The sequence below is a fragment of the Dermacentor andersoni genome, chromosome 2 (genome assembly GCF_023375885.2).
Source record: "Dermacentor andersoni chromosome 2, qqDerAnde1_hic_scaffold, whole genome shotgun sequence".
Lineage (NCBI taxonomy): Eukaryota > Metazoa > Arthropoda > Arachnida > Ixodida > Ixodidae > Dermacentor > Dermacentor andersoni.
In genome coordinates, this window is record NC_092815.1 from 107,500,735 (window position 1) to 107,519,236 (window position 18,502).

General features: G+C 43.8%; 1 protein-coding gene across 2 annotated transcripts in view; it reads left to right on the top strand.

Moving 5' to 3' along the window:
• Positions 1–18,502, top strand: part of LOC126541463 (spatacsin) — a 102,768-nt gene that overhangs the window by 15,931 nt on the left and 68,335 nt on the right. The window contains exons 1-4 of one of the 2 annotated variants that reach the window (XM_072286492.1): positions 308–1,419; positions 5,009–5,233; positions 11,748–11,930; positions 17,480–17,679. In XM_072286492.1, the coding sequence (XP_072142593.1) occupies positions 1,063–1,419; positions 5,009–5,233; positions 11,748–11,930; positions 17,480–17,679 (965 nt within the window). In that variant the 5' untranslated portion in view covers positions 308–1,062. Of the gene's footprint in view, positions 1–307; positions 1,420–5,008; positions 5,234–11,747; positions 11,931–17,479; positions 17,680–18,502 lie in introns of those variants that run through there. The other variant, XM_072286491.1, reaches the window with a different exon arrangement.

Below are 18,502 nucleotides of genomic sequence, written 5' to 3' on the forward strand. Positions count from 1 at the left end.
GGTCACGCCAACGATGGCACGTTCGAAGGCGGCCACGCGAGGCGGTCTCGCAGAAGCATAGGTCGCAGCGCGCGCGGAATGTCCACGCTGTTCGCCGACTCGCCGGGAAAGAGGAAGCGCCTTGTCTTCCGGCGCCCAAGTAACCTCGCCTGTCGGCGGCGCTAGCAGCTAATTAGCAGCGCAACACTCGCGCCATCTCTCGCACTGCGCCCCAACCACATCGACCGCCGCGGGCGTCCCGCATGCCACGCGGCGAAGCGGGATTGCAGGAGATGAGCTATGCGGGAAAACTAGATCTCAGGGGAGGCGTGAGAGTCACGCATCCCCACAGCCTCCCGGAATGACGGCAAGTTCCGTCCTCCCGTCGCGGAGTGCCTGCTTCACACCTGCGGTCAAGTGCCCGCGAAAGGCATCCAACACTAGCATGCTCGGACACCGCAGGAGTGCGCAGGGTCGCCGATTATAGACGGTCTGAATCCAATTGAGCATGAGGGCCTCGTCCATATAGCCCTTCTCATTCACGCGAACGACAACATCCCGCGGGAAAGCCTTTTTCGTCGTCGGACACCAAGGGGGCGATAACGATGCGGATGCCGAAAGGTCTGCACTCCTACATGTTGCCAGACAACTATTCATGTTGTGCCAAGGGCCGGTATATAAGTCGAGGGGTGACCTTTTAGTAATATTTTTTGGAAAAAACTTCGACCTATATTCCGCACTATACGGTATTTCAGTTGTTGCCAATAAAGCTGTTCTTAAATGTTATAACTCTATCTCATGAGGTGTCACATTGAAGGGTACCTTGTTCATCTGTAGTTTGAGTACAAAATTATAACATTTAGTCAGCCTTGTCCTGGTGCTACACTGCTATAACCATTTTAAGCATGAAATTCTGATAGCTGCCTTTCTTAATCTTAGACATGCTCTCAAAGACTCTCATGGCCTATTGTCGTTTTTGTAAGGTCTAGCTTGTCTTTTGTAGGGTGTCGCCAAGCGCAGTTTATCACCAGTGGTTGGCTAACAAAACAAAGAAAAGGACATTCTACGGCAGTGGTTGTGGGGATGCACGACTCTCACGCGTCCCCTGATATGTTGTTTTCCCGCACGGCTCGCATGGCCTGGCGCCCACGGCGGTCGGAGTGGTTGAGGCGCAGTACGAGAGATGGCGCGAGTGTTGCGCTGCTAACGCCGCCGACAGGCGGGGTTACTTGGGCGCCGAAAGACAAGGCGCTTCCTCTTTGGTTTGGGACAGCAAGCAGTACGGACGTGCCGTGCCGCGTGTGCGCCGATCCATGCTTCTGCGACACCGTCTCGCGTGGCCGCCTTGGAACGCGCCACCGTTCGCGTGACCGTACATGCGAACAACCAGGCATTGGGATCCAGCATGGGGCGAACATATTCGCTCGCTATATGGTCGTGGTGAGTCGGACTTCTAGATTTGTCGCGCGCCCATCGGGCGCGCCCATCAGCATGTTTTGGGGATAGCAACTCGGCTAGCAGGCATTGATCTATGAAAGGTGCAATAAATGCCCTTGTGATTGTTTGCACTACTGTGTTGTCGTTCCTTTGTCCCAAGAGCACAGTGTGAGAACCCCACATGGTTTAACTAAGGATCGAACCTAGGACCTCTTGACTCAGAGCATGGCATTCTGCCAACTAGGCTGGGAACTCGCTAGTGCCAGCACGTAATATACAGATGAACTGCTGTATCTGGCTATAAACAAGCGGTGTGCTTTGTCATAAATGAATATGCTAGTGCAGTTCAGCTATTTAGACTGAGAGCAGTATAGAATGACTGAGACATTAAATACTTGTGAGCAGCACTCCTTGTAGGTAACAGCAACAACAGATGCTGCTCAAGTGCATTCAGGTGCAACAGAGGCAGTGAACAGTGTGCTCCTTCAGTATGTCCAAGGCTATGATCAACAAGAAACAGCCACAGCCAGAGAGACCTGCCACCGTAATGACAAGAAAGGCAATTTATCTGCATGGAACTTTTGTTATAGACAAAGTGGCATGCTGGCAAGGAGGGCTGCTTTCGAAGCCTTCCACACCACTCATGGATCCACTGCGCTATCGGGCGTAAAGGAGAACAATATTCTTAGTTTCTAAGCAGTTTAACCTTTTCCCAAGAGGCGGTAAATTTTGAACGAGCTCAAAATTTTGCAATCTTCAAAGTAGGAAGCAAAAATGGCGGCCTCCAGGAGTGGTGCATGCGCTTCGAAAGATTTTATCGATGTATGGAGCAGCAGCTGGTTTGAGTATGCTGCCTTTTCGTTGGACTTAGACTCTGAGAACGATGACACCAACCAGCCCGGAACATCGGTGGCCACAGCCCGGCATGCCCAACTGTAATCATCATCTTCATCAGCCTGTTTTATGTCCACTTCAGGGCGAAGGCCTCTCCCTGCGATCTCCAATCACCCCTGTCCTGCGCCAACCAATTTCAACTAGCGCCCGCGAATTTCCTAATTTCATCGCTCCACCTAGTCTTCTGTAATCCTCGATTGCGTTTTCCTTCTCTTGGTACCCATTCTGTAACCTTAATGGTCCAATGGCTATCTAACCGGTGCATTACATGACCTGCCCAGCTCCATTTTTTCCTCTTGATGTCAATTAGAATATCGTCTATACCCGTTTGCTCTCTGATCCAAACCGCTCTCTTTCTGTCTCTTAACATTATGCCTAGCAATCTTCTTTCCATCGCTCTTTGCGCGGTCCTTAACTTCTTCTCAAGCTTCTTTGTCAGTCTCCAAGTCTCTGCCCCATATGTCAGCATTGGTAAAATGCACTGACTGTACACCTTCCTTTTCAATGATAATGGTAAGATTCATGTCAGGAGCTGGCAATGTCTGCCATAAGCGATCCAACCCATTTTTATTCTTCTGTGAATTTCCTTCTCATGATCAGGGTTCCTTGTGATTAATTGACCTAGGTAAACGTACTCCTTCACAGACTGTAGTGGTCGACTAGCGATCCTGAACTCTTGTTCCTTTGCCCCGCTATTTATCATTATCTTTGTCTTCTGCATATTAATCTTCAACCCCACTCTTACACTCTCTCTGTTAAGGTCCTCAATCATTTGTTGTAACTCGTCTGCATTGTTGCTGAATAGAACAATGTCATTGGCAAACCGAAGGTTGCTGAGATATTCAGCGTCTATCCTTACTCCTAAGCCTTCCCAGTTTAATAGCTTAAATACTTCTTCCAAGCACGCAGTGAATAGCATTGGAGAGATTGTGTATCCCTGTCTGATCCCTTTCTTTATAGGTATCTTCCTGCTTTTCTTGTGTAGAATTAAGGTAGCTGTAGAACCTCTGTAGATATTTTTCAAGGTATTTACATAAGCGTTCTGTACTCCTTGATTATCTAATGCCTCTATGACTGCTGGTATCTCTATTGAATCAAATGCCTCTTCGTAATCCATGAAAGCTGTATAGAGAGGCTTATTGTGCTCTTTGGATTTCTCAATAACCTGATTGATGACATGGATGTGATCCATTATAGAGTATCCCTTCCTGAAGCCAGTCGGTTCCTTTGGTCGACTAAAGTCCAGTGTTGCCCTTACTCTATTGGAGATTAGTTTCGTAAATATTTTATATAATATTGGGAGTAAACTAATGAGCCTATAATTTTTTCATTTCTTTAATGTCTCCCTGTGTGTGGATTAGTATAATGTTTGCATTCTTCCAGTTTTCTGGGACCCTTGGAGTCGATACACAGATTGTATAAAGAGTGGCCAGTTTTCCATGCATTCCTGCTTGTAGTTAAATTTTTGTAGTGTAACACCTGTTCAACAAAAAAATTTCATTTTTTCGGAGGTGGGGGATATTAGATGGCAATACGTTTTGTATATCTCATAATTTTTATTACATATTTTTCTTAGTATATACAAGCGTGTCATTGCAAACATTGTTCAATGTTATTCCACAATCTTGATTCTGGCAATTTATATCTTATTTACTACATATATCTAGTTAAAACGTTTATGCGAGAAAAGTGCATACATTCTGCTGTCTATTTATGTATTACATAAAATATTCAGTGCAATAGTTCCTTCAGAAAAATAGATCTGGCGTAACCTACAAAAGACACCTATTTTCCCCATGGTAGGGAAAGAGTTAGTGTGTCTCTGAAAATAGCAGTTACGAAGAATCGTTGAAGATGACATTCCAAGGAGGAACATGTTTCATTAGACAAAAGTGCACTTCAGTGCATGAGTTCCTGGTCATGTGTGAGAAGAATAAGAGGGTGCAGGGATGCTGGTTGCTTGGGTGGTTGGTTATTCTAGCTGTCTTTGTGTGTAGTGTAATTAACATTGCCGCTTGGATGCCACACCATAGGCCAGAGCAACCTTATTGTATGCCTCATGTGTGCATGTCATTGTGACTGGTGTCATACTTTGTTCTTACCGTGTCATACTTTGTTCTTACCGATTGCATCCCACTGACAGTGTGGTGAACCTAATGCTCTGGTGGCTGTTGTCTGTAAAGTCTTTATTCAGTGCATATGCCAATAAAGCATGCTCACCTTGTGAGCGTGAGTTTTCACCATAGCTGGCTTGTGGTTAATAATGAATGCTGATAGACTTTCCTACATGATAGACTGTGCCAACTGTTCCCTGTATTGTCACGTCATGCTGTGTTGTGAATATAAAGCGTTTCTTCATCTTATGGCAAGCTAAATACTTCAAGCAGTTAACTTATAGGTTGGTCAGCAGAATGCCATGCTCAGCATTTAGAGGTCCTGGATTCGCTTCTCATATCACACATCTGAGAATTGTGCCCACTCACCAATGTCAGACATAGCAAGAAAGATGGTGATGTAAGCATTCTGTCACTAGTGAGAAAGATGCCAATGAGTAACATTTGAGATACATTTACTCTGTAGTATAACAATTCATTTCATTCTTGCACCTGCTTCTGGATTAGGTATAGACAGTTATATTGTACTGCAATATGGCGCTCCAAGGATATTGTTAACTTCTGATGTTGCTTCGCATTTTCAGCTTCTACTGTCCAGCCTTGTCCACTTGCTCACAGTGCTGCATCCACGAGACATGGATGACAGTTGGATTGAAAGGGCAGAGCTTCGCAGAAGCATTTGCAAGACTCTTGCTGCTTACCTGAGCCAGCTTCGAAGCCATGTTCACAGTAATGTGAATGAACAGCTTGTGGAACCCAAAGTTGTCACCGATGACTCAACAGTAGAGTGGGACAGACTCAGTGACCAGGTGCTGCTCCTTCATAAATTTTTGTAGTAAATAGAATCTTCAAAGGATGCCTGTAATGTAAGCCTGTAATTTGTAACTCATTGATGCAGTAGCTCAAAGATGTAGTAGCAAGAAAAAAATAACACTGCATACACATTCTAAGTGGTTCTTTTATTCCCTTTCTGTCTAATTTCTTCTCTTACTTTGCTAGAGCTCTGCAAACTTCCCTAGCTTCCTACATTTATGAATTACTAAGCAAGTGTAAGATAACAGCTCCTATTCAGTATTTGTGTCGGCACCTTCATGTGCCTCCTTTCTTAGAAAGAAGATCTAGGTTTAAAAAAGACAGCATGCTAATTGCTATGCTTTGAAAGCATCTTTGCTTTCTCGCATATTTTGGTGGTGCAGAACAGTAGGGCAACGAAAGGGACAGACAGGTGTGTAGATTTATTTCTGTTCTTTTTGCATGTTCAGCATCGTCAAACTACGTGGCAGACGAATTCTCCTAATTTTCAGTCTTGTGAAGTCTCATCACCCATGCGAGCTCGTTCCCGTAGAGAGATACCACAGAGTGAAGCCGTAATGTCGTCCTTATTAGCAGGGGGCTTGAGAGGTTTCCTTATTTTCATGCCTACTAGCTTGTACTTTTACAGGGGCCTTGAACCACTTTTTATCGAAGTGGAGAAAGGCATTTGAAGTGAAAATAGACTATTTCAGAAATTGCCGCAAAAAGTACTTCAATGCGTTCAGCAGAAGCGGAGTTATTGGCAATCAAACACGGCCTCTGCTGTGCTCCCATTCCTTCTTCAATGCCTTGCATTGCGAATGCTACGGCGAAGTGAGGCATGCCCACAACACTCCATCTTCTAAATGTCACTGTCGTGCACAATTCAAATTTCATTTTGGATATTAACTAACGTAAATACCATGACTTCAGATTTTGGTGCCTGTGACATGCTAAACATAAGTCAAACGTGGTTGTCCTCAGCGAGCCTCAGTGCACTTAGCCTGTGGACTTGTGGCCGCGGTATCTACGCTACGTAGCCAACCGCAGCTACCGAAAGCAGCCGTGTATGGGAACCCATTTTATTACGAAATAAAGTGTCCAGAAGAGAAGGTACTTTTTAAACTCGTGACAAATTGTGACATATTCCTGTGACAAATCGACAATATTGAAAAAAGGTTTTAAACTTAAAGGCTCGAAATTTGCCATTGGGGAAGATATTTCTCCTAAAATTCGAGACATTAAAAAGAAACTGTGGTGCAGTGCCAATCGCAACAAACGCGACAAAGTCTCACTCGCCTTTGACAAACTGTACATTAACAGTCGCGTCTTTGTTTGGGACGACGAAACCAATGACAAAGTACCCCTTGAAAAAAAAAAGCGGAATCAAGCAAAATAGACGGCCCGCCAATGACGCGGGGAAGAGCTCGATAAAACAACTAACCATCATAAATGTAAATGCAAGAAGCCTACTAAACAAAATAGAATCTTTCAAAAACCTGTTAACTGAACGTGAACCTGATATAATCGCTGTCATGGAAACGTGGCTTTCACCAGATGTTTCTTGCCATGAAATCATGCCACCGAACTATTCAGTCATTCGCAAAGATCGGGGTTCCCGTGGCGGTGGCGTGGTTCTTATGATAAAGAAAAACCTCCCATTTCTTTTACTGCCAGATGTGTCAGGTGCAGATAGTGTGTTTTGCAGGCTTCTTTGTAACAATACAACTATTTGTGGGGTTGGTTCTATAGAAGCCCCTCTTTAGGTGATGACAGCATTTCTGCCATTCATGAGTTTCTACACCGACATGTTAACAACCCTAGAATTATCCTTATGGGAGACTAACTTTCTGGACGTGGACGGGGTAACTATGCATCGCACATCATCTTCTTCAGAAATTCTGTTTGACCTAATGTTATCCTTTAATCTTCACCAAATAATCCTAGAACCGACGCGTAGGCAAAGCAAGGGTCAGCAGCAATATCCTTGATCTTATACTAATCAGTGATCATTTTTCAGGTCACCAAGCACAGACAGAAATGATAGAAGGCATTTCAGATCACAACATACCGCTATGCTTGTTGCCTCTAGACTGCTCGGTAAAAATGCGTTGTAGTACATCTATAGTATCCAACTTCGAGGAGGCACATGACGCCAACATACTAACCCACCTTGCGCATCACTTTCAAGCCTTTACTGTAATAACCTCCGACCCGTCAATTGATGGGAACACGGCCTGGCTTAATTTTAAGAATATGGTTTCCTACTGCGTAACTAACTATGTTTCGTTAAAAAACAAGTGACCACAAAGAACAAGCCCATAGATAACTTCGGAAGTCTTCCACACAAAGCGTTATGTAAAAAGGATATGTAACTCTATTAAAAATCATGAATCATGCCCATGCAAAACTAACAAACTAGCATGCGAAGTAGCACGTTTTTGACAGACAGCCAAAGAGGCCAAGGAATATTATTTTCATGTAACGCTGCCTAACTTTCTGACAAACAGCCCTCATCGATTCTGGAACCATTTCTGCCCTACTAAAGACATGTTATCGGACTTGTCTCCTGAGGAAAAAACTTACAATGCTAATGCATACAATAACTATTTTCACTCGAACTTCACAAAAGATGACGGCAATCTTTCAGACTTTAGTAGCAGTTCAACATCGCGCATCGATCCTTTAATCATATCTGATGCAGGTATCCTTAACATGTTGCTCACCCTTGACCCTAAAAACTCATGTAGACAAGATGACATTCCAAATCATATTCTAAAGAGATACGCAGGCTGGTGCAGCCGATACTTGGGCCTGATATTTCGAAAATCCCTATTGCAATCATTTTTACCTGACGACTGGAAAAATGCGAAAATCATCCCAATACACAAAACAGGAGATACCTCATTGCCCTCTAATTATCGACCAATATCTTTCACTAGCACAGCTTGCAAGATACTCGAGCATATCATCCTTAAGCACCTAACAAACTTTCTTGACACTCACAACTCTTTAACGCCAGATTCCGCCACAGATTGTCAACCGTCACGCAGTTTACTGAAGTTGTGCATGACCTCGCATTTAACATCAAAAACAGTAGCCAGACATATAAAATTATTAGACCTTTCGAAAGCATTTGATCGCCTATTCCACAGTAAATTATTAACAAAATTACGAGGTTTTATTCGGAATGTCGGAATATTAGACTGTGTAACAGATTTCTTAACAAACTGGACACAATTCGTACTATTTCAGCATACGGAATATGCGACAGTGCCTGTCACATCAGGCATCCCCAAGGATTCGTGTTGGGGCCACTGTTATCTTTAATTTTCATTAACGACATAACCAGAAATATTGACTGTAACATCAAACTGTTTGATGATGACTGCATTATCTACCAAACAATTAACACCTTGAAGATCATATTTCGCTTAGCAATTCACTTAGACCCACTAAATGATTGCTGCAAAAAATCACAAATGACGATAAACACATATAAATCAGTCTGCACGACGGTAACAAGAAAAAAATTACCTTATGATTTTCCATACTTTATTAATGGCACAATGCTAACAAAAGTTCACCAGCATAAATACTTAGGCATCACTCTAACTTCTGACCTGAGATGGGATGTGCACATCGCCAACGTGACTTTGAAGGCATTATGCAAGCTATTTTATACCTCTGAAGATGTCTCCACCTCGCACCCACATCGACTAACTTCTTGCATATACTACTTTCGTTAGGCCGGTTTTGGAGTATGCTAACACAGTTTGGTTTCCCCACTCAGTAACTAATATAGTGAAACTGGAAAAAGTACAGTAAAAAGCGCTGCGGTTTATTTACAAGTATAAGCGCGCAGATTCACCCTCTAACCGTGCGGCTATATCGGGTTTAGTGACACCATCATCAAGAGCGAAACAAGCACCGCTCAAATTTTCATTTAACTTGGTTCACAACTATTATAAAATAGACCTAACAAAATACATATGTTTTTCGCAGTCATGATCATCGAAACATAAACATGTGCATGCTATAACAGAATATTCATGCCATAATGACATATTCATGTACTCTTATTTTCCCCTCGTGATAGATAGATCTTTGGCAGATGTCATAGGGGCCTTGCGAGACAGTAGTGGTAATTTATTCTGTGTTTTCTTCACAATGTAAGACTGGTGTTGGAGGCACTAGTGCTGTCATACTCTTTTCAGAATGACTATTAGGTGAAGCATCTATAAGTTAGAGAACAATTTTCCACCTTGCACTGTGGGGGCTCTGGTTTTCCACAGGATACCGACCACCGCGGGTTCGAGCTTTGCGAGCCATGGGGCCACATCAGCGATCACCTCTTGTAGCCTAGTGTGCTGCTGCATGAGTGCTCAGGCTGCAAAAGTGGGGCATCGAGTGCTACACACACAAGAAAACACAGTGTTGCCTTAAGTTAGCGGAAGCCGTTTATTTGTCTCCGGCGACACCCAACACTGCACAAACACTTGGTCCTGGGCTGGCATGGGAATCAAAGGGCTCCCCGTATCATGTCACTAGGAAAAGTCCTAGCGGCTATGCTGCTTGCTCTCATGATAACCACTGGGCCCATTTGCGAGAGCTCGGGCAGCCTATGTCAGCTTGGACTTCTGATAAGTGCAGCTCAGCACATTACAACAACTCGCGAGCACTAGCCATCATTCTTCAGCTTAGCATTTGGAAAAGGATCAACACAAGGTACGCGTTCTCCGTAGGTGCAAGGGCACCGTAGATGAGCTCAAGTCTGAGACCCTAACAAAGGGGCTGGTGGATGAGAGGAAAATGTGTTGTACCCAGTGGTGTCCTGGAGAGACTTCCCTCAAGCTCGCTCTGCCGACCGCGGTCGGTCGTGCCGCATCCGCCAGCATGAGCACAACTGCCACAAAATGGTCTGTGGCCAAGGCCACCACCGACAACCGTCGCGAGTGGAAAGGGTAGAGGCATAGAGATGACAGAATAGCAAAGTGCCCGCACAAAGGTGTCTTGGCACACCTCAATCCCCACAGCTGTCACACTCTCTTGAGATAATAGTTCCATTTCAAATGTATTCCATCTAGAGTAAAATCTTGCTAATTCAGATTTCACAGAACCTAAAAAAAAAATGTCTGAATTAACGGAATCTCGAATTATTGAGGGTATACAGAAAAACAATAAGCAAATACCTACTACATCAACATGCTTTTATTTACTGAAGGAATCAGCAAATCCTGTTTTTATTTTGCACTAATGCAGTGCGGAAGCCACGATTCTTGTCATCTCGTGACTGATTAGTTGTCACAAGGTGAAGGCCTTGCGGCTTCCTTAGCAGCGTAACTGCGGCCTGCATCTTCATCCAAGACAAACTCTTCACTACTATGCGCACATCCTGGTTATTTTTTTTCACCAGTGAGCTAGTCACTAACAGATCACCCATTCATTGTAATGTAGCCGGCGCTCTTGATCTTGATTGTGAATGAAACCGTGGTTACTATAGACACAATTATGGATGGCGAGTATGCAATTTTGAAGCCATGCGACCAGTGTGATCTTATGCACAGTAGTAAGTGCAGCAATGAAGGTTATAAAGGCATGAATAGGCATGGAGCATTCATGCATTCCTGTAGTTTATGTACAATTTTTTATAACTATGGCGATGTGGACTCCGCTGCTTCGTTTCACTTTAACACTAACGCCACTTTTTCTCTTTTGCATCAAACATATACGGCACTCCACATTTGCTGAGCTGTGGGAATTATCTGAATTAAGGAGTATGCAGCCAAATATGGCCAAATTAACGATAGTTAGATTCTGTAAAATAATATGTACACCTGCCGGGACCAGAGGACGAGTCCAAGTGATCCGATTTTCTGAATTAACAAGGGTTGAATTATTGAGTTTCTACTGTATTCTTTTTTCTATTCTTTTCAGCATTTGCCATTGCTTCGTGGGGTGCAGTGCAACTTTTAATGTTATGATTGGCCGTTTGGTATGGCGTATCATAAAAATATAATAGAAAATTTCACCTCCTTTATGCTCCGTATGGAGTTTATCTCATCGCAATATTTTACTCTTTTGCCTTGGGCTACACAGCAGCACGTTTAATACTGAATAATGTGTGACCATCTGGGCCCTGTGTGCAGCCTTGTTCGAAAGGAAAAGAAAATGTATGCTTTCTTTAGTAAAAAATTTTAATTTGCTTTGCAGTTTAGCTTTGCCTGTGCAGAACATTGTGCTCCTCCCTGGCATATACATGTGTGTCCATATCACTTGCTTCTTCCTGTTTGAATATCATCAGCCCAAACACTATATAAAGGCAACTTGGCTCAGTGACCTTTCTGCTCAAATGAAAAATCAGAAATATTTGTTTCAACACTGTTTTCTCATTATTTTCCTTGCATGGATGTTCGTGCTTTGTTCTTCCGTTGTCCTGGTTTCTCTCAGTGTGGTGTTCCTTGTGTATGTTGCCTAGCAGCATACTGCAATTTGCTCATTATGTTTGTCTTGAATTTTGCCTTGACACAGGAGGTGATGCTGAAGTGCGTTCGAAATGGAAATGTGCCTGAAGGCCAATACCACCTGTTGCGTCGTGGTAAGATGAGGAAGGCAGATCTCATGAAGTCCTTTCAAGAAGTGGCAGAGCATGAAGCCCTGCAGTGCCTGAGCAGCAAGGACTTTGCCAAGTCGGACCTTGTCCTTGCCAATGTGGTGAGGTTTTCCTGTGCTGTCCATATTGTGATTACTGCCGTATGTGCATGCGATTCATGAGTTGGGTTAGTGGGAAAATACTGCAACAGGGAGGGCCAATTCCTGTTGTGGAGAGGGGGGTGTCCTCTTGATGCTCGCTAGGCCTTACTGATTTGTTTGCACCTGGACTAGTATAACCTCACTAACTCTCAGCAGTTTCCTGTGCTATTCGCCACATGCTTGGAAGACACATTCAGGCTGTTAGACTGGGAACAGTTGGGTATGAGGATTGATGTGCAATATCTTAGCAGCCTGTGGTTTGCAGACTGTATTGTGCTGTTCTGCAATGCTGGAGACAAGTTGTAACAAATGGTTGAGGACTTTAACCAGCAATGTCTAAGGGTACGCTTGAGCGTTAATGTGTAGAAGACTAAGGTGATGCTCACTAACCTGACAAAAGAACAAGAGTTCAGGATTACATTAGTATTAGTACTTTAGTACTGGAGTAGACTAGTATCTAAGCCAAGTAGTCACAGTGGACCGAGATCACGGGAAAGAAATTTCCAGGCAAATAAAAATGTGTTGGAACATGTACAAAAATACTGTACAAGGTACAGCTTACTGTTTTCAATAGGTGAAGCGCCAATAGTGACGGCACAGAAGAAGGAATACAGACAGGACAAGGCGCTTCTTGTGTGCCGTCACTATTGGCGCTTCACCTATCGAAAGCTATGCATCAACTAGCCCCACAACGTGTTTTACAGCTTACTGTTATTCTTCAGAAGAAAAGTGTATGACCATAGCAGTCTACCAGTAGTAACTTCTGTGGCTGAAACTTTGAGGGCAACAAGAAGCTTTAGAAGTTAAGGACTGTGCAATGAGCGACGCAACAAAAATTGATAGCTGTAACATTAAGAGATGGTGGCTAGCAGTAACTCAGATGGTTAGCTCAGATGGTAGAGCGGCTGCCCCGGAAAGGCGGTGGTCCCGGGTTTGAGTCCCGGACCAGGACGAATTTTTCTTCAACTGCGAGGCTTTTCTTTCGAGGAACCCATATGGGTTTCCTTTGTAGCTATTTCTACAAATGGGTGGATGTCTGACTTTCCCTTTATTAATTGCTTCATTCCATCTTGTGGGTTTCCGCAGAACTATTACATCAAATAAAATGTAATTTGATGTAGCCTGATGTCCACGAGTTGTAGTCGTAATATACAAAACAATGATTCAGTAGAAGGCATTGCAAATTTCAAACTGCATTGTGAAACACATGAAGTAAGACTTTTATGGCCACACTTTTTACGTAGTTTTTGTAGTGTTGCCTGCTATGTACTAGGGAGTGCGGTATAGGAAATTTGTGAGCATTTGATAGAGTTAGCCTACGCAAGACAGGGGTAATGAGAGATCACTGGGAGAGGCCTTTGTCCTGCAGTGTGCATAAAATAGGCTGATAATTATGATGCTGAAGTTGATTATACCTTATCAACCAGTTAATTGGATCAAATAGACCAGTAATTCAATGATCCCCCTTCCTGGAAACACCACAGTGTGTGGCTCATAGGTAGCCATGTGTTGCTCGTATGGCTTGGCACACAACTTGGTTTTAATACTTCCACCCTGGGAGAAGCCTTTAGACCTTGAAACTCTTGAAAGGTTTTACTTCAGGAGCTCCTTTCTAAATTCATGGGAACAGAGAAATAATTTTCTTCAGCATCTAATGCACCAAATTTGATAAGTTTTCTTGCATTGAAAAAATATAGCTAGAATCTACCGGTTGTTGGCAGCGGATTTTTTATTGAGGCCATCGATTTTTACAAACTCTTGAAAATTGCAAAGTTAACAAGAAGCATCAGGAAATCTGCAACTCAGGAATAATAATGAAGAAAATAGCATCATAATTCTGTAAACTGAAGCTAGTGAGGCATCTGTATTATACACGCATCTGAAGTACTACAGTTAATCTACAGTTGACAGCTTGGACTCCCGCCCCTTTTCAGAAGAAAAGCTTTTGGGCGCGTGGAGGAGTGTTGACTGTGCCCAACGTGCCATAAAAGCACTTTCGAACTTTTTAAGTGAGACTGGTTTAGATGATCGCCTATAGAAGCTGTGAGACGTGTAGTCAGTGCGAAATGTGTTTGCGCAAAAACATTTTGTGGCAACATTACTTTTTGTATGGACAAGATTACTCTTAGTGTATTGCGTCTCCAGTGCGCATCCGCATATTGGACAACGTGTATATAGTATCTCATTGTACCATATCATAATCATCCGCCACCTACCTTTCCCTGTATTTCCCACTTCCCCATTCCCCAGTGAGGAGTAGCAGGCTAGAGACACGCTCTCCAGGCCGACCTCTCCTCCTTTCTCTCCATTAAAATCTACTCCTCCTCCTCCTACAGTTAATCCTCGATATAACGAATTAGGTAAAATCGGCAATTTGCATCGTTAACTCGAAATGTTGTAGTATTGAAGATGACCTTTTATGCAAATAGTACAGTTGCTGATCACTTTTCTTACACGGAAAGGGGCCGTAGAATTTTCCGAGTTATCAGGCAATCGAAAAAAAGCAAGTTTGAATGAGAAAACAATTTATTCTGGTGAATTTGGGAGTCGGCAACGAATGATATGGTTTCATGCCATGTTGACATCTTCACGTAGGCGGCACAAATTAAGCGAAGCCAGCCACGCTTTTGCACGCACTCTGCCCCCGTGGCTGATAGCGTCGCTCACACTCGGATGATGCTATCATGAAAAGCGCCGGCAGCGGGGAGCGAATGCTTTGTCTGCCTCTCACTCCAATGGGTTACCGAAACTCGAGATTACGCAACCTTCAATATTAATGCGCGGGAAGACAGGATACGTGATGCCACGCTGTCTCTCTCGGCACACCCACTCTTTGCGCACGCAGCAGATTGCCTCTAAAGCAGGGTGCACAGCTGCGTATGCGCTCAGCTGCGCTTACAGCCATGCGCAGCCACGGCGAAAACCCAAAACCAAAATGCGCGCCAGAAACCCAAACGCGCACCAACTTGCTCCCCAATTTGCCCCCTTTTGCACGCTTGATAGCTTTACCACGAGCTCCCTCCACACCTCCTCTTTCCTTTTGTTCGCACAGGGAGACGGCACTCATGCGTGAAGCCACCATCTTTCTTTCTCACCCTCGCACACTTTCACTTGCACCTAAAGCACAAAATGTGCGGGGTGGATAGGATCTTATCGCACTTAGACTTCATATGGAACATGATGAGGCTTCACTTCAGCGGTCGCTCTTGTCACATCGCGTGCAATTTGAGAGGTGCGTTTGCAAGCAACTGTTTGTAATTCAGTCATTTGACCATCTACGTCCCTGGAAGTTTCTATTTATTGTCTCGACATTCCCTTGCTTCAGAAGCGAAATTTCATTACATCGAAATCGCATATATATTTCATTATATTGAGGTTCTAAATACATGGTAGTCTATGAACAAGAGGTTATAAAAAGTTATACTTCTTTATATTGAGAATTTCATTATGTTGAAGTCTGTTATATCGAGGTTTAACTGTATCCCAATTTTACTTGTGAATAAGGTTTTTGAAAAACCCTTGTAAACATTGTAACAATTTCTTGTGAGCTGTAAACTTTGTGGGAGATATGGGGTTCTCCTCCGTACTTTTGGGACAAAGGAACGACAACACAGTAGTGCAAACAATTACAAGGGCATTTATTGCACCTTTCATAGATCAATGCCTGCTAGCCGAGTTGCTATCCTCAAAACATGCCGATGGGCGCGCGACAAATCCAGAAGTCCGACTTACCGCGACCTGATAGCGAGTGAATATGTTCGCCCCATGCTGGATCCCAACGCCTGGTCGTTCGCGCGTACTGTCACGCGAACGGTGTCCAAGGCGGCCACGCGAGACGGTCTCGCAGAAGCATGGTCGGCGCACGCGCGGCACGGCACGCCCGTCCCGCTTGCTTCCCGAACCCAAAGAGGACGCGCCTTGTCTCTCGGCGCCCGAGCAACACCGCCGCGGCGCGACACTCGCGCCATCTCTCGCACCGCGCTTGTACCACTCCGACCGCCGCGGGCGCCAGGCCACGCGAGCCGTGCGGGAAAACAGCATATCAGGGGACGCGTTATGCGGGAAAAACATATCGCGGGGACGCGCAAGAGTCGCGCATCCCCACAACTTATACATTACATTTTTCCACCTCAGATACTCAACCAAATGCAGTTTACAAAACTGCATCTGTTTTTGATGTACAATTACAGATTTATAAATATTGTGCTTCAGGTTTTTAAACTTGCTGATGTTTGACAATATTTGCAGAAGTAACGAGACCCTAAATCAAACGTCTACTTCAGACAGTTGTTGAAATTTGGCTTTCAGTTCTAAATGCAACAAATTTAATTCAGATTGATTCAGCAGCTTTAATGAGGTAATTTCTACTGTTCACATGCATTTAAATGGGGAAGTCAGAGTTGGGCCGAGCCAAACCCTCCTCTTAAACTTGTGGTCACATAACGAGACAGTTATGTTTGTGATTTTTCTTTTTTTACAGACAGAAGGATTAAAGTACAGACTCAGCTAGTGCCAAGTAATATTCAACATAACTTTTCCTGGCACAACACACGTACAATTTAATTTGATGAGCTTTAAGAATTGCAGGACCCCTCGCTGGCCTGTTTTAAGGAAGTAATGATGCATAAAGCTCCCAGGCGCACCCTGTGATAGTGGGGCTCTCCTGTGTGTGTGAGGATTTATAATTTTTTTGTGTCTTTGGAAGCACATTCAAGGACCTTCATGAGGAAGAGGAAGCGTATTGAGCTATAGGAAACATTTAAGTACTTTTCAATATAGTTTTAAGGCAGCTTGGATGACACGATCTCATTTCTAACGTGATAGCATTAAGGGCCCCTTGTTGCAGAAAATCCGGCGTCAGTGTCGGTGTTAGCGGCAATGTCCGTATGAGAAAAATCATCCCTAACCATGCATCTCAATCCACACAGGCCCTTCACGTGGTGCATAGGCGTTACTGAACTAATTGAATTTCTCAAAGTAAAATGTGTCAGAAAATTAATAAAGTACAACTTACACACAACCTACAGATGTGATAGCGTCGGATTGTAATATGAATATACGAGAAAACATAACTCTGTTACCTGGAAACTCAAACACAAAAGAACAAAAGAACCAGAAAGCTTGCCTTCGTGCATAGTGTTCGCTGCCAATGTTTCCAGGAAAGCATAACGATTACATAAGCTGCAGCTGCCTGGAAGCATGAGAAGCAGCCAGGGATCTTTGAATGACTCTTAAAGGCAAAGCTTAAGCGTCCTCTGAACTTTTTGTTCCCCTCTCATTGCACATTAGTGCTCTAGGTTAGAATGTACATCAAGTAACTGCGATGTAAAATACAATTTTCTAACATAACAAGCATTATCAATTTCTCAAACAGTTTCTTGGTTATGTGCTTGAATGAGGAGGGTCTGTTCTCGTTTTTATTGCAGGTGAAGTCCTGCTCATTACTTTGTGGTAGGTTCACACCATCTGCTGCCCTTATTTCTTAACATGTTTTTTTTTCTCACATGCAGGGATATTCAAGTACAGAGAAGTTAAAAGAGATGCTGATGCTTTGCCGGAATCGTAGTATCACCAGGCTGCTAAAAGAAGAGCTGTCTAGTGCAGGTGTCTTGAGCAGCGATGAAACTCGTCTTTTGGAGAAATGCGACAGTATTGATGCCATATTTTGTGATAACAAGTCCTGGGCTTGCTCAGCTGCCACACGGCACCGGTGAGTTGACTGTTGGGCTAGTTGGTTGTCCATATTCGAAGTAGTAGCACCACGGGCACAAGAAAAACGGACAAAGACAAGCGCTTGTCCTTGTCCGTCTTTCTTGCGTCCGTGGTTTTATTCGCGCTAAGCTACTACTTCGAACACCGGTGAGACAGTGAATATCTAGGGGTTTGTGGTTAAGATGTGGGAGTGCATTCTGGTACAATTATTTTCATTCAATTTTATGCTTCCCTTATATTATGTTGTGCTGAGTGGCTGACCCTGGCAGTATTGTGTCATGTGAGCTAATGACACCAAGAGCAAGAATAATGGAAAGAAATTGGATCATTATAAAATCTTGTCCCTAATTTTTTTTCATGCTATTACCGTCACTTGAGACCTAGTATGGTCACTAATGCTCTGGACCAGAGAGTGTAATTAAAGAGATTTAGATTAGGGGACACTGGCAGCTTGTGTACGCAAAAAATAGGGGTGGCAGCACTACGCATGTGCGCAACTGAATGTGTGTGTGTGTCCTTGTGTCCTTGTGTCCTCTGGGCGACTGGCTCGAAATAAATGTTAGTGCCCCAAAAAAGTATTGTTACTCTCGTGATGTACAAGAACTTAGAGGAGGGATTAGGCCGAGGCTGGTCAAGACAAGCCTTAATAAAACCACCTAGGTGTCAAACATTGAACATGGTGGGGCCATCATGACCTTTAACCTTGTGGCAGCATTGCACAGTGAACGTTCACATTCTTCACTCAGCTTGAGGGTGACAAACTGTGCATCATAACGTTTGATTACAGCGACATGCCATGCCAGATGCTTAACTTTCTAGGC